Raw genomic sequence first — 25879 nt, 5'->3', positions numbered from 1 at the left:
GTTTAGAGTAGCAGTCGCATTTATGTTGTTGCAAACTCTTCTCGTGTGTTTGCATTTGCAAATACAGCTGCTCCATTATGTTGAGGAGCAGAGACGAATGAGTGCTCGGAAATCAGCAATTTTGCAACAACTTTGAATCACTTCAAGAGGAATTCGGGATTTTTTTCGGGAACTGCTCGTTACACTCTTGACGTCATAAATACACGGGTACGTGTAAATGAAAACTTTTCTGAAAACTGACATGTGTGCACGATGTTATTTTTGAAACCGGCGAGGTTGAAATGTCCGTTTATGAAAATAGCCGCCCATGTGTAAACGTAGCCTGAGAATCCAAAGACTGTTACTGAGTTTTTGAAATGAGCGCATGCGTAAGAACAACCCCCCTCCTTCACAGCTCATTTCAAAGGAACGCCTCCCAAAACTCGTGCACGAGTGTTTACCACCGGCATTCGCTGTGTCGTGTTAGTGGATTCATTATGTTGGACTCACCGCAGGTAACTCATAATCTGCAGTTGTTACTCCTGTCTCCTGACAAAAACATTGCATGCAGCGTCTGTGGAGTGTGGAAAGTTACTGGAGAGCGCAGCCGCGCATGTCTCTCACAAGGATTGACAAGCCAGAGGGCCTGATGTTTTTAAGGCCCTACCTCGTGCACAGATGATGTATATTAATATTATTCCTTTCAGTGCACCTAATAAATAGTCTTTTATCAGTTAGTAAAGACAGTTTCAAGTAATATTGCAAAAATTTATAAAACAAAACATCCTCTTTAGCACCTTTAATTATTTGTACACCTCATAATGTTTTAATTTAAAAAAAATCAACATGCATATATGCCAAAAATTATGGTTAAAAAAGGGTTAGTTCACCAAAAACGAAATTTCTGTCATTAATTACTCACCCTTTTGTCGTTTCACAGCTGTAAGAACTTTGTTCATCTTCGGAACACAAATTAAGATATTTTTGATGAAATCCGATATTTTAAAATGCTGTGACGTTTTTTTTGTCCACCATAGAAAACAATGTAATTACCACATTCAAGGTACAGAAAAGTAGTGAAGACATTGTTAAAACAGTCAACGTGACTACAGTGGTTCAACCTGTGTTATGAAGCAACGAGAATACTTTTTGAGCACAAAAACAAAACAAAAATAACTACTTTATTCAATAATTTCTTCTCTGCCCAGTCATTCTCCTATGCTATTTATGTTGCAGTGCTTCCAGGTTCTACGTCAGAACGGCGACTCTGCTTTGTTTTTGAGCACAAAAAGTATTCTCGTTACTTCATAACATTAAGGTTGAACCACTGTAGTAACGTTGACTACTGACTATGTATTTATTACCTCTCTGGACCTTGAATGTGGTACTTACGTTGCTTCCTATGGGGGGTAAAAAAACCCCTCAGATTTCATCAAATATATCTTAATTTGTGTTCTGAAGATGAACGAAGGTCCTGTGGGTTTGGAGTGACATGAGGGTGAGTACTTAATGTCAGAAATTTTATTTTTGGGTGAACTAACCCTTTAAAGTTGTAAAATCAAATCTTTTCTAATAAAATATTGATCCCTAAATATCACCACCTTTTTTTTTTTAGATACAGGAGCAGCTTATTAAATGCACAGAACAATGTGTAATCAATATATAATACAGTGTTCTTCTTAATGTGGACACAATTTAAATCGGGATATTGTAAGAAATTAATTTCATAATGATGTACTTCCTTGCCCTTTCAGTCAGTATATATATTGACACTAAATGTTTCGCTTTAAAAGCAAAGGGGTTATCAGCCACACCGCTATAAAGATGCAGGCCTCTTTGGTGACTACATAGTGACTTCTGGGCTCTTATTCAAGCGGTAGTATTTGACGCATTGGGAGTGAAAACGGGTTGAATAATATTGTACTCTGAAGGTACAAGCTCACCTTGTCAATAAGAGATGTGCTGGACCTCCTTCTGAGCCCTGTAACTTTTAGTTGAAACAGAGTTTTGTTGTAACTTCAACGTTTAGGGATTTCTCAAAACAACACTAACATTTTTATGTACAGCTCTCGTGTTTTGCAGCACTGAACAAGCATAATGTTTCCACGGTGAGACTGCTATGACGGAAAATTGGTAACATGGTTTATCCTGACCTGTAAGAACAATATCAGACACAACATAATATCTAAGTGATAGAGATGTACTGTACTGGTAACACTTGACATTTCTCAAAGGTTATCATTATTCAACAGCATATCAGTGCTTCTAGTGGGTCACCAGTGCCACAGAGCATCTGCTTACCTCTGAAGAGGCCATAAGAGCATGGTTAACATTCACAAGCTCACTGCTGGGCTGTTCAGCTCAATGGTGAAGGTTGGTTGATGTTGAGAGGGCTGCAAATGGAAACCTCAGGGTTAATAGAGACTTTTGAGAAACGCATACGCAGTGCAATCAAACATGATGTGCAGGGTAAGTGCAGCCTGGTGTACCTGATATTTTGTGTTGCTACTGACAGCTCTGTTTCGTCTTTTAATACCCTTAAAAGTTAAAATGCATTTTAGACTTGTCAAAATTCAGATATCTGTAATGCAATTTCACTTGTACTGGTTCATATTGATGGTATCTATAATCAGTTTTGGGTGAGTTACTCTAAAAAAGTAACTATATTACTGTACTAATTACTCTCTCTAAAAAGTACTGCATTACTTATTACTATTTCTAAATCCCATATCAACTTAAACCGGTTGAACAATACAAGGATAGACAAGACATGAAACTGGTCTTTTAATTCTTTTAAATAAATAATATAAAATTGCATAAATTATTCTTGAACTGACCAAAGTATGTAAAGGTAGAGGGTTACATTAAAACATTTTAACATTAGACATTATATTTTGATGTTAAATCCACTATTGTTTTATATAGAATTGTTCTATAGTCTATACAGTTTTGTATCAGATGTAACTGTAGGATTAATCCCATACATTACTTTTTTAATGGTAACTTACTTAGTAATACATTACACCCAACACTGTCTATAATGTAATTTTGATGCCATAATTCCAGTTCAACAGATGCATTATTCAATTTTGACTATTAAAAGTCCAGACTATTAAAAGTTTTTTTTACTAATCATATGCTTATATATGAGTTCCATTGGTTTTTTCTTTTTGATATACTGTATACAGTATATATATATATATATATATATATATATATATATATATATATATATATATATATATATATATATATATATATATATATATATATATATATATATAATTAATTTTGTTTTATACATTTGAATTTAAAAATAAGTTTTTATTTAAAAAAAATTAATTAGCTCTACAGTGGTAATTTTATTCAAATCAGGATGCCTGCTACTCATTATCTGGTAAAAATGCAATTCATACTAGTAAAATCATAATTATGACTAAACAAAATTACTTTTTTTAAAAAATTATTTGTTGTTCTATTGTTGTTCGTTTTTTTTTATTCTGTAAAAACGACATTTTTAGTAGTTATATTGTGTATAATATAATATAGTGCTATATTTTATTAGTACATATTGAAAACAAAGAAGGAAATTATTATTATTATTAACCGTTTTTTTTAGGAGTTGAATATCATTTGAATTACAACAGAAAGTTTAAAAAAGTTTTTGGAGAAAAAAACCCCCAAAGGTATAAGACTGGCCTTTTAAGATAATGAACAAACAAACAATTATATAATCAACTGAGCAACAGCCTTCAATATACTGTATAACTAATGCGGAGAAACTCTGCTCTAGAGATCTGCTGTAAGTCAGAGAAGCAGTGTATGTCTGCCGAATATCACACACCACAGCAGATATGCTGATCTTGCACGATTAAAATTTCAGAATCCGCAAACAAAATCTGCCACCCCCTCCCCTCTCTCTCTTTTTCTCTCTCTCTCTCTCACTATAGGGCCAGGGGCTGCGTGCAAAGGCATGAGTGATTTGACCAGAACTCTCTTCATTTTCCTCTTCCTCTCACTGCATGGTTGTAAATAAACACTGAATCAAAGTGTAAATCATGTGCAGTCACATTAAAATATCAGGGAAGACAGACATAGTGTCAGACAGATAAAACTAATCGCTGCATTGCAGATAATACAACTGGAAGGTCAAGTACAAATCTTAGTACTTTTTTTAATGAAAAGTTTTTTAGTAGGGGGAATGATATGATTATGCATTCACTGCGTCTGGCATCCCCTCACATCCTCCTTACCTGTCTGGAGGGTGAGATGAGTGAGTCTCATTAGAGGTGCTGGTGAGAGAAGGGCAGACCCCGGTGCTGCAGGGTTGCAAGGCTGCCAGCTCTCTGGACACGTACTCTGATCTCACTGATACTCAGTCTGATCCAGTCATTGGCTGGTTTGCAGCTCTTTAATGCCCTAATATACTCTCTGCAGAGTTGTTCTTTGTTTGTCGGTCAGGTAAACAATTCAAAATAGTAGAGCAACGCTATACTGATTGCAGACTTTGTTGGACGTTTGCACTGAAAGTTTGTGCAGAACGTTGCGAAAAGTCGAGCTGATGGGCTGTTTCAAAATACAGATTTTTTTGGCCAGATTTTGTTTGAAATGACATCACTCCTGTTCGTTCGATTTCACTTGGACTATATTGGATCCTTTAGGTTTATGCTGTCACTCTGCAGGCTATCTTATAGTTTCATTCACACACTCACCCGTGTCCCACAAATAACTCTCTTTATCCACAAGCATACATGTACATGCTTGACATGGGAATGTTTTGATAATCAGGTGGCACTCAACAGACTGAAGCCACTCTCGCTGGGCACTTAAATGGCCATTCCAGAGGTCTGGATCACGGAAGTGCAGTAATTCATCCAACCATTTAAATTTCAGCTTGCTCTGAGTCCTCACACAATGTTGTCACTTCAGATGACGTTGAATATAGTGCATGAGTCAATCAATTTTATGATACTTTTATTGTGTTGTTGTCATTTTTGGAGCTGATTGACTGACTAAATTGTTGTTCAAGCTCCAGCCCCAAGCCTAACTCTAAAATATAGTTGATGGGAATGTTGTTTCAGATGTTGATGTGGAAAATGTCCTGTATTTCACTAAATCATGTCCATGATTTCATTTCACATATCAGTCAGTACATCACATTAGCATCAAACGAGGAAGCGTTCTTCTCTACAAGACTACAAGATCTCAAGAGGATAGTCTTTGAGGGCTTTTGCATGTAGTCCATGCAAGAGAAGCCATAGCACTTGCTTGTTAGTCTTTCTCTACTTAAAGGGTTAGTTCACTCAAAAATGAAAATTCATTCATTTTTCATTTATTACTCACCCTTATGTCGTTCCTCACCCGTAAGACCTTCGTTAATCTTCGGAACACAAATTAAGATATTTTAGTTGAAATCCGATGTCTCCGTGAGGCCTTCATAGGGAGCAATGACATTTCATCTCAAGATCCATAAAGGTAGGAAAAACATATTTAAATCAGTTCATGTGAGTACAGTGGTTCAATATTAATATTATAAAGCGGCGAGAATATTTTTGGAGCGCCAAAAATAACAAAATAACGACTTATTTAGTGATGGCCGATTTCAAAACACTGCTTCATGAAGCATCGGAGCATAAACGAATCAGCGTGTCGAATCATGATTCAGATCACGTGTCAAACTGCCAATGGCTGAAATCATGTGATTTTGGCGCTCCGAACAGCAGATTCGATACACAGATTCACTGTGCTGCGATGCTTCCTGAAGCAGTGTTTTGAAATCGGCCATCACTAAATAAGTCGTTATTTTGTTATGTTTGCCGCTCCAAAAATATTCTCGTCGCTTTATAACATTAATATTGAACCACTGTACTCACATGAACCGATTTAAATATGTTTTTAGTACCTTTATGGATCTTGACAGAGGAAGTGACATTGTTTCCTATGGAGGCCTCACGGAGCCATCGGATTTGTAGGAGCATATTAATTCTCTCCAAAGATTATGGCACACATCAAAAGGGAAGTCATAAAGTCAGATTGGCATCTCGCTGCGTAACGCACGTTTAACAAACATAAGATAGGTCGTTACACCTACACCTCCTCCATCTATCTTGGTCGTGATGTGTGAAAAGCCTCATAATAATGGCCATCTAAATATAGTTGGTTCTTTCAGAGGTGGCATAGCAACAGAGTTGGGATCCATTGACTAAAGAAACTGAACTTCAGAACTGTCTTTTGAAAACTGTTTGAATAGAGTGATCTTGACTCACTGTCTTTGTCTTGTTTAGATGTTATATATTAAGGAGTTACATAAAACGCTGGGAAAGAATGGATGCGTCTTTGTTTCTTTGACGTTTCTTGGTATATTGTTAAAAGAAGACCCATTGTAGGCTACTTCTGTTATGTGATGTTATGTGGTGTAACTGGGTGTTGAGTTGTTTTAATAGATTTTAAAATACATCAAAAAAATGTAATTTTAATGAAAAAAGTTATAGATAAGACAGAGAATATAGGCGAAAAATATGAAAAGTTTGGTTCCAAAACGCGTTATACACCTTTTTTTTTTTTTAAATCGAGTTTCCGCCAATTGAAAAGTCAGTTATTAATTTTGCGCAAAATGTGATTTCCGTCATGTTATTCTGTCATGTTTTCTCCCCTTCTTTCCAAAACACGACAAACGCCAGTCTCCTTTCTCTGCAGAATGCGATATATCTGCTCAACCAATCACAGCGCACTATTCCATGCACTGTAAACAGTAATGGCGGCGTCAAACAGCATCAAACTTCTGTCACGGTCCCCAAAACTGAATCATGAACTCTTTAAAAGCCGTTTTTAATACCAATGTACTCGGCAAATGTGTTTATTTTAACTGTGCTGTGGTGCCAGATACTCTTTAATCGGTAATGACAAACGGAGACATAATTAATTTTTAACATTAAAGGTGCTACAGAGGATGTTTTGTTTTATACATTTATGCAATATTACTTGAAACTGTCTTTACTAACTGATAAAAGACTATTTATTAGGTGCACTATTTATAAAATTAATATACATCATCTGTGCACGAGGTAGGGCCTTAAAAACATCAGCCAAACGATTGGCCCTCTGGCTTGTCAATCACTGCCATGACTTTCCTTGTGAGAGACGCGCGGCTGCGCTCTCCAGTAACTTTCCACACTCCACAGGCACCTCATGCAATGTTTTTGTCGGGAGACAGGAGTAACAACTGCAGATTATGAGTTACCTGCGGTGAGTCCGACATAATGAATCCACTAACACGACACAGCAAATGCAGGTGGTAAACACTCGTGTTCCGATACTCGTGCACGAGTTTTGGGAGGCGTTCCCTCGAAATGAGCTGTGAAGGAGGGGGGTTGTTCTTACGCATGCGCTCATTTCAAAAACTCACTAACAGTCTTTGGATTCTCAGTCGACGAAAAGATCCTCTTTAGCACCTTTAACAAGGTGAATTGGTGAATTCATTTTGGGAGCAACGACTGAATGTATTTTTAGTCAAATTCCTGTATATAAGATTAGTATTGACAAAGTGTCATATATGTGAATCAACTTACTTTGTTGTGTATTTTCAATATGAAAAATAACTTTTATATTGTTGGATTAATTGCAATTTGAAAAAAAATTAAAATAAATGTGTCATGGACTATTGGGGAAAAAAAATACATTTTTATAATAAACCTTTGAAAATGAAAATCTAGATTTGAATGTTTAATGTTTTTATAACCAAAAGATGCTATGTGAAAGATTAAAACAGAAAATAGTGGTTTTCATCTTGCTGCTTTCTTGGTAAAGAAAACACATTTTTACTCAAATTAATCAAAATGGATTTATAGCGTTTCGGAACCAAACTCTTCATATATAGACTAGGGCTGTCAAGCGATTCAAATTTTTACATGATGAGGCGATTAATTAATCTAATTAATCTCAAATCAAATTTGGCTGCGAAATTACCCCTAAAAGATAATTTGAAGTCATTATTGTGTTAAATGAGAAAAGCATCAAATAGACATTACAAAAAGTAGCCTTATAAAAAAATATTTTATTTGATTGATTGATTTTGATTGAATTTATTACACATAATCTTTTAAGTTTCAACAGCCATGAGGATGAGTAAATGACAGAATTAATTTTTTTGGGTGAACTATACCTTTAATGGGTTTTAATGAAATAATGCTCTAAATAAGAAACTTCTTGAAGAAACTGTCAGTAGGTGGTGGTAAACATCTAAATGAATAAGTCATTAGCTGCCTCCCAATTCAGAGGCTGCATCCTTCGAAGGACACATTAAAGGCCACGCTTTCGAAAGCCACGAAGTTCGGAATGAGCGTTGCTATAGAGTATAAACTATATATAATCGTATCTTAGTAATTTCAACATTTGAACTAATTTAAACATTTGAACTAGTTTTAAATTAGTGGGAAATGGATGCATTTCGAGGAGCCTTCGCATTGGGACAGGCTTCGTCGCGCTGCACTGACGTAATTGGCTTTTGAATACAGCCTTCGAAGAATGCAGCCCCTGAATTGGGACACAGCTATTGAGTCTTTCATTCTTTTGATTTTTTCAGGAATTAAGCAAATGGCTCACTTTATGAATGGGCCATTGAATCATTGGTTCATCCGATTTATTCTATAGTCTTATAGAACTTTATGAAATGTAAGATTAACTACAGTACATAGGTCTGGGGCGGAGCGGCTTCATTAAATGCGTTAATCATTTCGTTTGAACATCCTTTCTGCACTCTCACACCTACTTTAGAAAGTTAATTGGATACGTTTTACTGTTTATTTGTGCTGAGATTTACTTTGCTTTTGGCTTCCAGTCAGCAGTGTTGTTTCAGATCTTCACTTTATTTTCCTTTCATCCCGAGTAACAATTGCTGTTTTTCTCACAGAGAAATCTGTGCACAGTTAGTCACAACATTATACGTTTTGTAACGTCTCTCCTTCGCTGCCTCATCTGTGATGATGTATTATTCTAAATCAAATAGCAGCAGTTACTGACATGTCACACTGGCCTCTTGAGGGGGTCTGCTTCTCTGGCAGGTAAAGACGTTGTGTTGTACAACAAAAAAAATAGTCTGAATTTTCTCAAGGGCTCTTGTCTTCTGTTATAGGTTGGAGCTTTAAAACTGAGTAATTATCATCTTTGACATTCTCTCGCACAGGCATTTAACCTGTTGCACTGACTGACTTTCCCACAGGGGAACTGATTTAGAAATTGTTTTAATGTCTTCCATGAGTGGGCTAAGCAGCTGCTACATGATTCATCATTCATTTTAGGAACTGCAAGAAAAAAGCAAAGAGGAAGATAGTGAGGAATAATGTGGAATATGATCATTTTTGAACACTGATTTGATGAGACTGTCCAGTGCTGTGTGTTACTTCCTGATATGGGGTTACAACAACTGACAGCTGTTAAAGGTCCCGTTCTTCGTGATCCCATGTTTCAAACTTTAGTTAGTGTGTAATGTTGTTGTTAGAGTATAAATAAAATCTGTAAAATTTTAAAGCTCAAAGTTCAATGCCAAGCGAGATATTTTATTTAACAGAAGTCGCCTACATCGAACGGCCAGTTTGGACTACATCCCTCTACTTCCTTCTTTAATGACGTCACTAAAACAGTTTTTTGACTAACCTCCAGCCACAGGAATACACAAAAAGGGGGCGTGGTCTTGTTGCGCTCCCACGGAGAAGAGCAAAAGTTGCGTTTGTAGAGTGTGTTTGTCGCCATGTCGTCGAAACGCTGTTATTTTCATCCCGCAGTCCAATCACCTTTGTTTGGCCTTCCCAGGGATGCTGTACTTAGAGATCAATGGTCACAATTTATGTTTAACTCGTTCCCGAAAATTATAATCCACATGTAAAACTATGTGCAGCACATTTTGCTGAGGACAGCTTCCTCAATCTCAATCAGTTTAATGCCGGATTCGCACAAAGATTATTATTCAAAGATGGATCAGTTCCCTCTTTGTCTGGAGAAGGCGTTGTTTATGGACCACAACCGGTAAGCTAAACTGCTGTCCAATCACAACAAAGGAACCGCTGGCACAATCAGAACTCGTTACGTATTTCTGAAGGAGGGACTTCATAGAACAAGGAAGTCATCAGCCCGTTTTTATGACAGTGGAAACAGCAGTATACAGATTAGTAAATTATGTGAAAAATACTGTGTTTTTTTACATGCGAAACATGAACACATGTTACATTGCACACTATAAACACAATCAAAGCTTCAAAAAAAACACGAAAAACGGGACCTTTAAAGGGATATCAAGACTTGGTTCTTATTAAGAACTGGCTTCCTCTATTAAGCCACATTCTGTATCTCAAATTGTTGTGCCCTATACACAGCTATCAGATGGATGAAGAGAGTGAGACAGACAGAGCGACATGTTATGTCAAGTGAAGGGTCAATGTTTGAAAGAGAAAGAGGTCTCTAATAGATAAAAGAATGACATGAAAAAGAAGACGGAGGGGGGTTTTGTTCAAAGTTCCAGATCAATGAACCAGGCAGCAAAATTGTTACCACTAATGTCTTTATAGCTCAGAGGACTGGTATGTGCAAAAGTGGAAAATGTCACGTATATATCCAGGGTGAGATTCCAGTAAAAAAGCCTGACTTATCCAAAGTCTCTTATGCAATATTCACATAGCCCTGGGTAACGTGAAAGTAAGGAACCATTCATTTGTGAAATGACTGTAGAGGCTAATAAATTACCTCTATAAGTTATCCACTATTATTACTGTAATTCAGTGATTTAATTTATACAAAGGAAGCCAGCTGGTCTCATGGGACTGTGGGCAGTGCTTAAAGTTGCCGCATCCATTATTCCCCTCTGGAGATTCAAAAGTGATCGTTTTACCCAACGCAGCAGCATTTCCTATAGAAGGCTCAAGTAAGGGGTCTGAAAGTAATTAAGTTACCAGTCTGGACATTGTTAGGTTGACTAAGCAGATGCTGAAACAGCAGCTCCCATTGCACCAAAATTTCCCACCAAAAAGTGGCATCACATTTCTTTAACTTTACATAGACTGCACTTTTTGAAAGCTAAGTTCACAAGACTCATTAATTATTAGTTGTGCTCTGCTTTCTAAGTCAAGTTTCACCATTGTTATTGTTCATACTTGGAGTTGTGTGTTTATCCTATTGTGTATTGTTATTATGACCTCAAATTGAGCCATGCTGTTTGTTTTTAAAGTTACTGGACTTTCAGTTTTAACTTGGAGGACAACAACAACAACAAAAAATACATACATTGAATGTGGCATCTTTAATTTTTTTCCAAACAGGGTATTTTAAACTTTTCAGTAAAAGTTTGGTTTTGGATTGTCTAAGTGTGTTTTTCATTAAAGGTGCCATAGAACATCTTTTTGAAAGATGTAATATAAGTCTAAGGTGTCCCCTGAATGTGTCTGTGAAGTTTCAGCTCAAAATACCCCATAGATTTTTTTTGATTTAATTTTTTTAACTGCCTATTTTGGCATCATTAAATATGAGCCGATTCAGGCTGTGGCCCCTTTAAATTCTCGTGCTCCCCGCCCCGAGCTCGTGACTGCCTTAAACAGCATAAACAAAGTTCACACAGCTAATATAACCCTCAAAATGGATCTTTACAAAGTGTTCGTCATGCAGCATGTCTAATTGCGTAAGTATAGTATTTATTTGGATGTTTACATTTGATTCTGAATAAGTTTGATAGTGCTCCATGGCTAAAGCTAACATTACACACTGTTGGAGAGATTTATAAAGAATGAAGTTGTGTTTATGAATTATACAGACTGCAAGTGTTTAAAAAATGAAAATAACGACAGTCTTGTCTCCGTGAATACAATAAGAAACAATGGTAACTTTAACCACGTTTAACAGTAGATTAGCAACATGCACGAAACATTTAGAAAGACAATTTACAAATATCACTAAAAATATCATGTTATCATGGATCATGTCATTTATTATCGCTCCATCTGCCATTTTTCACTATTGTCCTTACTTGCTTACCTAGTCTGATGATTCAGCTGTGCAAAGATCCAGACGTCCTGCCCTTGTGTAATGCCTTGAACATGGACTGGCATATGCAAATATTGGGGTCATACATATTAATGATCCTGACTGTTACATAACAGTTGGTGTTATGTTGAGATTCGCCTGTTCGTCGGAGGTCTTTTAAACAAATGAGATTTATATAAGAAGGAGGAACCATTGAGTTTGAGACTCACTGTATGTCATTTCCATGTACTGAACTCTTGTTATTCAACTATGCCAAGGTAAATTCAATTTTTAATTCTAGGGCACCTTTAATTGTCCCTCAAAAACTAGCAACCCCGTAGCAATGCATCATGGAACTTTGTAGCAATATATTTTCATGTATGATGGTCAGTTATTTACTGTGAAAAGTAATATTTTACATATATTTATAATATATATTTTTTTATCTGTAAACAATTTACTTTGTATTAAGTTGACACTGAATCTTTTTCTGCTTGATTTCCTTTTTTGCATTCTTTAGAGAGCAGAATGAAATAATGTTAAATTTGCTAAATTTTTACTTTATTTATTGTTATTATATACATTATTTTTCTCTGGGCTTTTTTGCAGACTTTCTGGCACCCTCTTGGAGACCCTTGGGGGTCCCTGGAGCCCAGTTTGAAAACCCCCTGCTTTACAGGATTTTTTAGCCCACATTGTGTGTCTGGTGATTTACACTTACAGATCAGCAAAGACAATTTTCATGCATATGAAATGAATCCTAAGCTAAGTGTGCTGTGGGATACTGCACAGGAGGACAGCGATTCAGTGACACAGATTGAATTTATTTATTGAATGTGTCCATTATTTTAAACACTTTTATTTACATGTGGTAGCTGGTAAAGCCCGCAAGCACACAAAGCACTCTTCACTGTGGTGTAATATTCCCGTGTCAAATGTCAGCGTGTTTACAGAGGACCGCTCTACTGGCTTTATAAGAGGGGGAAATCTGTTTGTGGCTAGCTGTGCTTCCTCTCAATCTATCGGCCTGTATCCATTTTCCCTGCGAGGGCAACATCTCAACACTGGACCTGCCCGGAAAGGCAGGTGTCAGTAGAACCCGATCCCCTCGGGGAGTATAGACCTGTGATTGTGCGTGCCAGTGTCTTGTTGAATCTCTTAAGATGACCTCCCTCTGTCCTTCAGCAGTTCTGAGTGGATAGAAAGTTGAGAGAATGAGACAAGAAGAGGAAAAATACTCTTATCTCTCAGAAACCGAATCCTTTGATGACACTGACAAATGGATGGTAGTGGTATGCATGGATCTCTAGCAAATGGAAGTGGAAGTGAAAGTTTGCCATAAAGAATGGACAAGTCAGACAGAGTTATAGAGTGATCTTGAAGTCTTGAAGGATATTCAGTGTTTGATACAAGTTAAGCTCAATTGACAGTATTTGTGATATAAATTTGTGAAAAATTACATTGCTAATTTTTGGATGATTTAACAGCAGAAATGTGAAGCATGTCATTTTATTAAAGCACTTACATTAATTCTTCTATTAAAACATCATCTGTGTTATTTGAGCTGTAATGTTGTTCTTGTCATTTTATGTATTTAGGTGTTACATTGTCATGGCAATAAAGTTGTAAAATTAAATGTAACTTTACAAAGAAAAGGTTAGTTTGTTTTTCATACTAAAATAATGTTAACACACTGTACATGCTTTAAGTTTTGGTTATACTATTGAAATAGTGAGTAGTTTAATGTTTACGGATTGGCCTCATTCACTTCCATTGTAAGTACCTCATTGTAACCCAGTGTCTTTTTTGAAGACAAATAATTGTTTTGTGGTAATTAATAATATACCACAAGTGCTGCTGATTTGAGCTTTACTTGTATAAACCAGGAATATTTATTTAAAAGCACAGCATGGAAAAAAACTAAATTATGAATATTTTGGTGTAAGACAACCTGGCGTGTGACTAACATAATAAGTGTACCTCACTGGAAAACAACAATGAAAACAAAACCAAAAATATATGATGTGACCCATTTAAATTCTATAATGACCAAATTATTATTCAGTGAATCTGTTTCACAGTTTGAAATCCTCAGATTTGTGTAATTGGAATGTGGGACTGCTATTAGAATGCTGTTTGTGTGTGAACACTGTCTAATTATCGAGAGACTCCAGCATGTCCTTGAAGTACATGACTGCTGAGGTGGCTGTAGTTTGCTGCAGTGGTGACTTAAGGGGAGATCAGGGGTCAGTTTTGTTGTTGGATTCCCTGATTCACGCAGCCTCTTATTTGATTACCCTCCTGAAGTCAGGCAGGAGTGTTGAGGTAAGGGTAACAGACAAGGACACTTACCTGAGGGCTAAATAACTGCTTTTAAAAGTTATAAAAGAAATAGTTTTCAAAATTGTTTTAAATATTTTTTTCGAGATACATTTTGTTCTACAGCTTTATTGAAAACATGGTCATAAATGAAATAACTGTCTTGGTTTCTTCTCTTTCTTTTTCTTTTTTGGAGTAATGTGATTGTTCATATAGATTAGTAAATATGATTTGTGGTAGATTTTCCCCTAGTTTACCTGATCACCTGGGGCGTCTCCTAATCGACACCCGAGCGTTTACTGGCGACACTCAATAATATTTATACTCTAGCACTGCGTCTAATAGTCAACAACTGGCTTCGAGTCGGTCAACGTCTTGACCCTTTTGAACCTAGTGCTCCCTAACTTGCTGTGCAGCAATAACCAGATAGATTCCAGATTATGCTTTAGAATATGCTTTATTCATGGCCAGAGGACCTCGTATCAATCAAAGAGAATCTTACCAGCAAGAAGAATACAACAGTTTATATAGGATAGGAGCATGGTAAAGCATTCTACAATATGATTCGTTCATATGTCAAACCCTCATGTTACTAGGTAAAGAAAGATCTGCCCAAATCATGTGTTTATTAGTTCGTTGCTTACTCAATATCATGGGACTATTATATTTAGATAGTTGTCTAGCTGTCCCTAAGTGTTTCCACTTTTCTTATTTTTGGACATGATTCAGACACACACTGACTTAGGCCCAAGGTTTGAGAACATTTAGGTTTCAAAAGCAATAGCAATGTTATTCCTGCAAGGAAAAAGACATGTTAGTTATGATCAATTAAAACATTCCATCACAGATTGTACGATTTGGCAAAGGTTGGCTAGTTAATTGAGAATCTAGGTCAACAGAACTTTAGGATTAGTAGTAAGTTTTGTACTATTTGCAGTCCTTTGAAAAATGTCTCAATGCAGCCTAATGGTTTTAGATACCTCTGTTGATGCAACAGCTGTTAAAAAATGCTAAAAACCTATCAACAATGAATAAGTCCCCAGTATGGACACATACGTTTTAGATGTCCCATTTGGAAAGCATTGAAAGTGTGTACAACAATCTGATAAATATCTTAAAGGTGCTAAAGAGGATGTTTTGTTTTATACATTTTTGCAATATTACTTGAAACTGTCTTTACTAACTGATAAAAGACTATTTATTAGGTGCATCATCGCGATCATCGCGTAAACGATTGGCCCTCTGGCTTGTCAATCACTGCCGTGACGTTCCTTGTGAGAGACGAGTGCGGCTGCGCGCTCCAGTAACTTTCCACACTCCACAGGCACCGCATGCAATGTTTTTGTCAGAAGACAGGAGTAACAACTGCAGATTATGAGTTACCTGCGGTGAGTCCGACATAATGAATCCAAAAAACACGACACAGCGAATGCCGGTGGTAAACACTCGTGTTCCAATACTCGTGCACGAGTTTTGGGAGGCGTTCCTTTGAAATGAGCTGTGAAGGAGGGGGGCTGTTCTTACGCATGCACTCATTTCTAAAACTCACTAACAGTCTTTGGATTCTCAGTCGACGAAAAAATCCTCTCTATCACCTTTAATGTGCCACTATTAATGTGCTACTAATTATTTTTTGAATATTATCTTTCATGCAGTGTGTAATAAAGCTGTTTGTGAATGTAAAAGTCTGCAAAGTCTTAAAGATTCAAGTGCATAACAAATTATGGTCTTCATTGGCTGCCCACGAACAATAGCTATGTTTCTATCCACCTATTTTTATGCGCATTTTGAAAAAAAAAAAAGCTTGATGGAACGCCAAGATGGGCATAAATTCTAAAAATGCACATAAAAAACGTATGCGGTCAAATGAGTTGGATACATTTTTAATGCTATGCCGAAAACATGCATAAACTATGATGATATATATGAAGGCTAATCATAAAGCAAACCTCATTGGAAAGTGTAATAGCACCTGTGCATGCAAGCATGATTCAATGTCACATATGCCACATATAGAGTTAATGGGGCAACATGATTGTAATGATGGGACTGATACTCAGCCTTACTCATTTCAGTGAGTCAGTCACTTCCTGGTTCAGCCATGTGTGTGTGTCTACAGAGCACTAGGACTGTGTGTTTTATTGTGCCTTAACTGCATTATGAATCCATAAATGTCATATCCCTCCTGCAGCATAGTCTGTGTTGGTTATTGAGGACTAGGTTCTTCCTTCTTTCATATCTGTAAGATTTTTATGGTCTGGAGATGTGTTTCTTCTGTATGAATACTAGATATTATAGCCAAAGAAATGGTTCTTTAAACTATTAATCCTTTTATAATGCACACAAGATGTTATATAGATGGGCTAGAATGTATGAGTTAGCAGTGTTGAGTATTAAGTAAATGTAGTGAGTCTATACTGACTTTACTACATCTCTTCGGTAACATTCCAGTCTGCATCAATAATGGTATGCTTTCTTTAGTAACAAGCTATTGTACTTTTCTACAACTAGCATTTTTTGTTATTGCACTGGAAAGTCCAATTCGTTTTAGTGAGTTGATTCCTTTGCTTGAGTCGTGTAAATCAATTCAAAAAGAAATTTGAATGTCTGCGACCCTCCAAAAGTGTTTTATAGCTGAGCATTTAGCTAAACACTGCTATGTTGTTGCTGTTGTTATTTTTTTGTAAACGTATCTGTTTATGTACAGAGACAGTACAGAGAAGTAATACTCTGATTAAATTATAAAGTATGTGATCCAAAAATTACATCTAAATATATTTTAAATATATTGCCCAAATGCAGATAGCTGTTTTTTGTTAGTAGCTATAGTAGTAGAAGTTTAGTAGTCTTGCAACTTTTAAAGTAGCTTTCCGTTACTCATCAAACTTAAGTAAACTAAGGCCCATTTCTAAAGCTGGTTCATTGGAAATCACATGAAACCACTGTAAATCTTTGCATAGATTTGGTCACTGCTATTCTCAAATGTCCTGATGAAGGTTTACTATTATAGTAATATATTTCTGTTGAAATGAGTTAATTTTTTCCCGAAGAGGAGAAGGATTTCTCATTTATGTTTTTCTGCATATGAAATGCAGCAGCGGCATGAGCAATGATTATCCATTACCTTCTCCAAACACAAATCTGTGAATTTTAAACAGGGCTGGACTGCACTAAATTAGTCTTTTTAACTGAAAGTAAAAAAGTCTATAAAAAGACCAGTTTTGGCTACAACATTAACGATTCATTGACTCATTTTTAAAAAGTAGTATTTGTGAAATATTCATGACGGATTTGTTATAGCAGAAATTATATTACTTATTCATACATTGGATGTCATGGAAATTCATCACTGGCCATTACAGTTTGCTTAAAAATGCCTCGAAATGCTCCTAACCAGCAGCCTTTAGAGTTTTGGCTCCGGTGTAGCGCTGCATCCCACGTTCAGGGTTTGGCTTCCTGGTTGGATCAAGTGAATGCTCATGTAAGCAATCTTTTGGCCAGGAATGCTGCATTCGTTTTTAAGGGTTATTTTCGATTACTCTGAGAGTTTGATTGTTTTTGCTGCCAACAGTTCTTCTTTATTATTTATTCATTAATTTGCATTGTAATGCAGAACTATGCAGTGCTGACCTCTAAAGGGCTTTGCTGTTTGACCAGGGGTTGACAGAGATATTGTCAAGTGTTGTTTCTTAGATTAAAGAACATCCACACTTTATATTTATAAAGACTGGTTTATTCATCTTTGTCTAACCCAGACAAGCAGTGATTTATTTGAATTTATTTCAATGCTCAGTAAAAAAAAAAAAAAAAAAAAATACAGTAATGTGTTCATGGAAATTTGCTTTAATTTTTATAATTAAATTAATTAGTGCGTTAAAATTAACACATTTAACGCCTTTGCCCCGGCCCAGACCTGAATAGGTCATCTGACATTTCATACATTTGACTGATGATGAATATGATGCAGGGCAACAACTCACTGTGTGATGGAGCCTACAGAATGTAGTTAGAATGTCCCTAAAATTCAAGATATGGGGCAAAAAATTAAGATATTTTTGATGAAATCTGAGAGGTTTTTATCTCCAATGGAAAGCAATGAAATTACCACATTCAAGGTTCATAAAAGTAGTAAAGACATCATTAAAATAGTCCATGTGTCTACAGTGGTTCAACCATAATGTTATAAAGCGACCCTTTATAGTGGCGCTGCACAGACCGATTGGTGTATGACATCAAATTACCACAAGAGCGATTCTGCTCTGTAATTGCTCTCGCGGTACTTTGATGTTATAGACCGATTGGACTGTGCAGTCAAACAAGCATAATGATTTAATGGACCATCTATAAAATGAATCAGCTGTTTGAACTAATTGAATGAATGAGTGTAAAGCAATATTAAATGTGTTCTGGGTTTGTCACACCACAGAAAAATGTGTTATCAAACCACCGATCCAAATTTGAATGATAAAAAAAAAACCCTGCCAAGTAAATAAAATAAGTTATCGAAATCTTTAAAAAAATAAGCAGTATTCTCTGCTTTCAAACGCTGGGGTGTGTCTGCTGACTGTGCTGAAACGCCCACTTTTGGGAACTTGCACTCATTGATGGGCACGTACTGCCGACGATGGCACCAGATGTCGACGGGATGGGAGGTTGATGTCCGGGGCGAGAGATTGTCGGTTCACCAGTAAGAGCGGATTATCAGAAGTGCCTTTACACAGACTTTTAAGATATATTTCACAAAAAATCTATTTGATGCTTTACACAATAATTACTTTAAATTATCTTTTGGGAGTAAATTCTCAGCAAAATGAAAATTGATTTGTGATTAATTTGTGATTAATTAGATTAATTAATCGCCACATCATGTAATTAAAGGTGCTAAAGAGGATCTTTTCGTCGACTGAGAAACCAAAGACTGTTAGTGAGTTTTTGAAATGAGCGCATGCGTAAGAACAGCCCCCCTCCTTCACAGCTCATTTCAAGGGAACGCCTCCCAAAACTCGTGCACGAGTATCGGAACACGAGTGTTTACCACCGGCATTTGCTGTGTCGTGTTAGTGGATTCATTATGTCGGACTCACCGCAGGTAACTCATAATCTGCAGTTGTTACTCCTGTCTCCTGACAAAAACATTGCATGCGGCGCCCGTGGAGTGTGGAAAGTTTCAAGTAATATTGCAAAAATTTATAAAACAAAACATCCTCTTTAGCACATTTTGGCTGCGTGTCCACCAAAGCATTTTTTCCAGCTGCTAGTGTACTTTTTCAATTGTTTTCAATGGGAGCGCGACGTTTTTTAAATGCCAGGAGCGTAACGAGGCACTGAACGTCTTTTTCACGCTCAAGCGCTGAGAGCTCGGCGTTTTTTACCGGTCGCCTCGAGTGGAAGAAAGTTCAACTTTGAGTAAAACGCTGCGCTCATCACTGTCACTTTTTAGCCAGCCGTCCAATCAGAGTGGAGGAGGGGCGGGACAAATACAACTCCGACCAACTGTCACATTCTTGCTGTACAGCGACATCAACAAACAGAAACAAAATAGATGAGAAATTAATATTTCTGGTCTCCGAACATACATAGCAAGTAATTCCACATTGTGTGAACATTTTTAGTCTGAAACAAATTACCTGCAAAATCAGTTATAAGTAACAGTGCCGCAGATATTCCGTATCATAGCAACAAAGCGTCTCAACGGAAACAAACGCTGCGCTGCAGAAGCGCTCTCAAGCGCTCACAGATAGGCGTTTTCAGCAGAGCTGGCTAAAAATGCTTTGGTGGACACACGGCCTTAATTAGATTAAACATTTTAATCGTTTGATAGCCCTATTTTTTTACATTAAAAGGCTTGAGTGAGAGAAAAGAAAAAAAAAATTAAATTGCCTTAAGCATCACTAACGTTATGTTTATGGACAGAGTAAATAAGAATGATGCTAGTCATATTTCAACTGAGAGCAACCAGCTTTGGTTATCCCGGGGAAAAAGTAGCACAGGGAGAACATACTTGATACAACTGGCCCCAAAGTGCTCAAAATGAGGCATTAGGACTAACAGTACTATTAGCTCCTGCATGCATATAAGCGCTTATCTCCCTGGTTCATCTCTCTGCTGTAGCCCATGGGTAGCGCTTGGCGTGGTGTGTATCGTGTGTGGCCACTGTAGAAATGCTGACTTGCTGGAAATGTCTGGCTGTGATAGATGGCCCTTTGAGATCTGTGCGCAGGCCATATCCCTGAGAGAGCGACTTCATACTCCACCTTTGCCATGCTCTACAGGCGGCCTTGCTGGTGTTGATCGCCACTGGCCCACAGCTGAGCGCCCCACTCTCCACAGCGCGCTGCTAATTGGCTCTTTAATTGTCTTCAACCTGGCAAGTCCAGGCATGTTGTAGGCACATGCTGGCGAAATAGAGCTGAGGTTTTCTAACCTCATTCAAATCTTTGAAAGAGGTGAGAAAATCAGTTGAATATTGAATATAACTTATGAACAGTTGCTATCTATCTATCTATGTATCTATCATCTTTTTTAGCTTGGCAGTGTAAATCACCATTCACTTGATTATGGAAAAAATATTGTCATTCTGCAAATTTCTTAACAGAAAAAGAATAAAGACAAGAAGGTGAGAGATTTTTTGTGTGAAATTTCCATTGTAAAAGAACAATAGTATTTTTTCAAGTTTTATTGTCTATAAATAGCTGGTCAGCATGTGTTTTTACTGCACTACATGACAGCTTTAATATCTTTAAAATGTAATCAGTTTGGTCAAAATCTTTACAAGAAAAAGCCCTACAAATTCTCATGGATAATATATATACATTCAGGGTCATATATTGGCATATTCAGGGAAACATGCTCTCTGAGTTTCCTGATATTTTCCAGCTTGTGAACAACCAGTGCAGGTAGTATTCAGAAATTAATGGTTCTTTTAATTAGTAGGACTCTTCGAGTCTGTCTCTATGCTTATGGGATAGAACTCGAGTTGTTTTGTTATATAATCTACACATTAAGTAATAGCTTTCTCTCTTAAAGGGTGACATAGAGAAACTGTATCACCCACCTGAGTCTGTTCAGCTGCCTAATTACATTTATTTCAGTTCAGACTCAGAGTAGACGGAGCCTTTTCTCAGCTGAAGTCAGAACAATGCTGATTGGGGCGTAGCAGCTGAACATCAAAAGGTTGATCTGTAACATTCAGCTTTAGATACAGTCTGCAACACATTAGATACAGTATGTCTCATTTCAAAGGCTGTATCCTCAAGAGGTCTCGTTTGTCGGTCATTGAATCTGCTTCATTTCAGTAAAGAAATCATTCCATTCCAAAGTTATAAAGAAAATTACAAAAATGTATGCTTCACAATGAATAATGGTAAATATATGCGACCTTTGAAATGAGAGACAGCTATTATATACTGGGGGCGTGGTTTAGCATGGGGGGGGGGGCATATTCTGGTTACCATGGTTACTCAATTCATTACCAAAATGTAGCATTTTACAATGAAAAAACAATGAAATGACATTAGCACATAGTACAGAGCCACCATAGGAACATGGTGAAGGAAAAAAATATGAGATGGGAGGAAAAACTTTTGCATTCTCTTTCAAATGTTTTTGAAACTTTGCATTCACTCGCAACACAAAGTTTCTCTGGGGAACTCAAAAGCATTGAAATATATATATTTTTCCTCCAATGTCATATTTTTTCCTTCACCATGTCCCTTTAGGTACTTCATACATTACACATTTGGCTCCTTTCTACAGCATGGCGGGAAGACATCTTATCAGTTTTTAGAAATATTGTTGATTACGTCTGTCAAGCTCAACTAAACAACTTTGTTACATAAGTTATGGTAAGAAAAATTATAAAAATTTAAACAAATATTTGGTTCCAAACTAGCTAGTCCCTACTGAGTCAACTTCTTGTCAACATAAATTAGTTACAGAATATTTGGATTAGTATTTCTAACCCTGTTTTGCACCCACATCATCACATCCAACTATATGTATCTTAATGAAAAATACATAATTAACATTCCAACAGCAAAAAAATACCAGAAGAAAATACATGATACCTTGCACTTGGAATAAGTGAAGGGGAATGGTTACCCTAATGAAAAATAAATATAGCAAAATGTATTTGGAAAAAAAAAAATGTGTTATGCTAAGAAGTATATTACAAATATATTTACATGTTTATCTACTTAATATAAATACCTTGCAATTGTACTTTTGTTTTACTAAATTGATGTACTTAAAATCTAATAAATTAGAACAACTAAATTTGAACTGAATACACTTTAGTTATCCAGAAAGTCCTGAGCTCCAACTAAAGATATACTTAAGGATATCTGATTGTGCTAAAATGGGCCTATTGCAAGTATACTTCAGATAGACTTTAAATATCTTGCATTTAAAGACTGATATTATACAGTGATCATACTATCCTTACTAGTAGTGATATTAAAACACATTTAGGCGTAATATCAAGAAATGTGCATTGTGCAATAAAGAAGTACTCCAAATAAAGTTTAATTATAATATTTATATCAGTAAGTCTCAAGCAATATGTGAGCAAATATGTGAATGGATTTGTAGTATACTTAGTATGAAATGAATGTATTTTAAATACACGTTGGTATAGGTTTTTGTCACTAGGTTAACTATGGTAAGTTTTGTCTCCCCGCAGGTGGGCCGGGCATTGCCTTCTGTATTATTATATTCATAAAATAATATGAAGTAATATGTTGAGTAACAGGTTGTAAATGGAATGACAGCAACTGAGTGTTGTAAAATGTATGTTGGGGAATTCAGTGGAAGCAGGTTTTGGTTAGTTTCCATTGTATTCCAGTTTGATATAGCTATATTTCTGAAGTTCACGTGACGCCGGAACGGTGACCAGCGCTTTCCCCACCTTTGTGTAATGAAGTCTGCTCAGGTCAGGTTGGCGCAGGAAGTGTGGAAGGACGTCAGCAGAATTTGACCCAGATAGCTTTCCTCCACTTTGAGTGCTCCACACATCAAACCAATTTATCCCCCTCCTGTTAGTGTCAGAGCGTATTAGTACTGACTGCGTGACTGTGAGTCTGCCTGATGCGGTTCAGTAACCTACAGGGTCACACGTTTATCTGAGAGAATATGACTGTGAGATTGTACCTACATAGGGTGTGAACACAGAGTCAGCCAGACTTAATGATGTCTAATGGCTACTCTACAAAACATACAAGCAAAAAAGTCCTTAGCAAAACCCTCAAGATGCAGAAAGCATATGACCAGCTCTCACCAGATGTGAAATATTACTGCCTGAGAAGTTCCTCATTATGAATTTAGAAATTGTAATTATGTAGTGATGTGCTTTAAAGTGATTTTGGCATCATATTTCTTTTTTTGTCTTTTTCACAAGGAAAGGAAGTGCAAATATTATGTGTAACTACTTGTGTAATTGATGTTTATGTATGTGTCATTATATTGCAGCAACAGAGAATGATGGGAAATGTACAGTAGTTTTGTTGAACACGCTTAACAATTGAGCAGAGTTTCTTTCTTTCTTTCGTCAAAGGTTTTGGGGTCAGAAATATGTTTTTTAAAGAAATGAATACTTTTGTTCAGCATAGAAGCATTAAATTGATCAAAAGTGACAGTAAAGATTTTATAAAAAGATTTATGTAAATTCAGGTAGATTCAGGTAAATGCAGTTTTTTTATTTTCTATTATTAAAAAAAAAAAAAAGGAAAAAAAAAGAAGAAATGTTTCTTGAGCACCAAACCAGCATATTAGAATGATTCACGAAGGATCATGTGACACTGATAACTGGAGTAATGACTGCTGAAAATTCAGCCTTGCCTTTACAGGAATAAATTACATTTCATAATATAGTAAAATACAAAACGGTTCTTTTAATTTGTAATAATATTTCACGATAACCCTGTTTTTAGTGTGTTTTTGATGAGCCACAGTAAGCATAAGAGACTTCTTTCAAAATCATACAAAAAAAAACGTACCGACCCCAAACTTTTTAATGTATTGTTTAAATACATCTCTTCATATAAGCGTTAGCACATATACAGTACGTGACTCTGTTGCAGCATGCATTGCTCCATACTACTGTTTGTTTTACTGTACTGGCCATGAGAATGCTAAAGAGCTAAATAACACAGTATTTACTCTAACAAGGCAACTCAGAAAACAACTTGTTTGTGTAGGATAAACAGAGAGTGAAGAGGCGGCCCCACTCACAGTTCACCTGTGCACAGCATCCACTATCATTCAGTAGTGAGTGAACAAAAGGGAGAGGATGATGAAGAGAGTAGACAGGAGCTGAGAGGAGGCATTAGTGTAGTTACACTACCTACACTACTGCACTACCTACACCACCTACACTTTGCATCAATATGGTGGACTTTGGTGTCCTATTATCTAGATATTATTTATGTAATAGAAAAATTATATTACAATTTTTATTACACAATTTTAAAGAATTTTACTTTTGTGTAATAAGGGAATATTATGTTGTAATATTTAAAAATATTTAATTTTACAAGAATTACTTGAATATTATTTCAAATTATTGTATTAAAAATATGACTGCTTTTTTTCATTTTAATTGGATACATTTATGAAGCTCAAGACCTGTGCGGTGGGACTAAAAGCAGCAATTTAAGGTACTTTTCTTGGTTATTATTAATGTATTATTTATCTTTTTTTATATTTTTCACATTTTGTCTATTTAATTTTGATGTTTATTTAATGTTTGTTGGTTTAAACTGTATAAAATAGCAAACTTCACATAAAATCAATGGAAAATAAAACCGCTCATATATTTGTTGGACCCCATTAGGTTTGACAATCAAATGTTTCACTGAATTTTAAGTTACCTTAAAGTCCCCCTGTGGTGAAAATCAAGTTTTTAATGTTGCTTATGTGTGGTGTTTTTAATATGCTTTAAGACAAACCATGTGCAAATTCATAAGTCAACACCATTGCTGAGTATTTTCTCTTTAAAACTGCAGTGAACCAAAGACAGTCTCAAACCCGCGGTTTGAATTCGCTGGTGTCTGTGACATCACAAACTACCTTGTAACCAATCACGTCAACGTGCCGGCGTACTTTAGCATATCATTAACACAGCATGCAAGGGAGTCTAAAAAGAAGGTTATCCCAGTATATGGTGTATGATGTATATAACGATGTTATGATTAAATATATGCCTTTCTCCACTTAGGTTCTGAGTTGTTCAAAGTTTCTACGGATACTGATTGTTATTGGCAGCTGTCTAACTCATGAATGTGAACATGGTTTGTGTAACATTAGCAACGCATTATTAGCTTTTTGATAATGTAGTCAAGGAAAACGCTAATCAAATTAATTACCGTTATGTGTCTGACATTGTAAAAAAGTGATACCATTGTGCAGCGTTTACCTCAGTAAGTTGACTGAGTGGATCTCGTCTGAGCTCGTGCGAGTGAGTGGAGGCAGGGCTAATTATCATATTCATAGATCCGTGTATATTAAATTAGGCAAGGGTGTATTTTAAAGGTGCCCTAGAACCAGTTTTTACAAGATGTAATATAAGTCTAAGGTGTCCCCT

General features: G+C 36.3%; 1 protein-coding gene across 4 annotated transcripts in view; it reads left to right on the top strand.

Annotated features, from left to right (window-relative positions):
- fgf14 (fibroblast growth factor 14) overlaps positions 1 to 25879 on the top strand; it is a 144373-nt gene that overhangs the window by 18921 nt on the left and 99573 nt on the right. The window contains exons 1-2 of one of the 4 annotated variants that reach the window (XM_067409933.1): positions 2302 to 2448; positions 24914 to 24953. The exons of 1 other annotated variant lie outside the window; for it this stretch is intronic. Coding sequence is in view for 1 of the 3 variants with exons in the window: in XM_067409932.1 (XP_067266033.1) it covers positions 2361 to 2448 (88 nt within the window). In the remaining 2 variants the exon portion in view is untranslated. Of the gene's footprint in view, positions 1 to 2301; positions 2449 to 24913; positions 24954 to 25879 lie in introns of those variants that run through there. 2 more of the 4 variants (XM_067409934.1, XM_067409932.1) reach the window with 2 other exon arrangements.

Source organism: Chanodichthys erythropterus, chromosome 14 (assembly GCF_024489055.1).
Source record: "Chanodichthys erythropterus isolate Z2021 chromosome 14, ASM2448905v1, whole genome shotgun sequence".
In the NCBI taxonomy this organism is placed as follows: Eukaryota; Metazoa; Chordata; class Actinopteri; order Cypriniformes; family Xenocyprididae; genus Chanodichthys; species Chanodichthys erythropterus.
The sequence above is the reverse complement of the archived record's forward strand: the minus strand, read 5'-3'. Positions and strand labels throughout refer to the sequence as shown.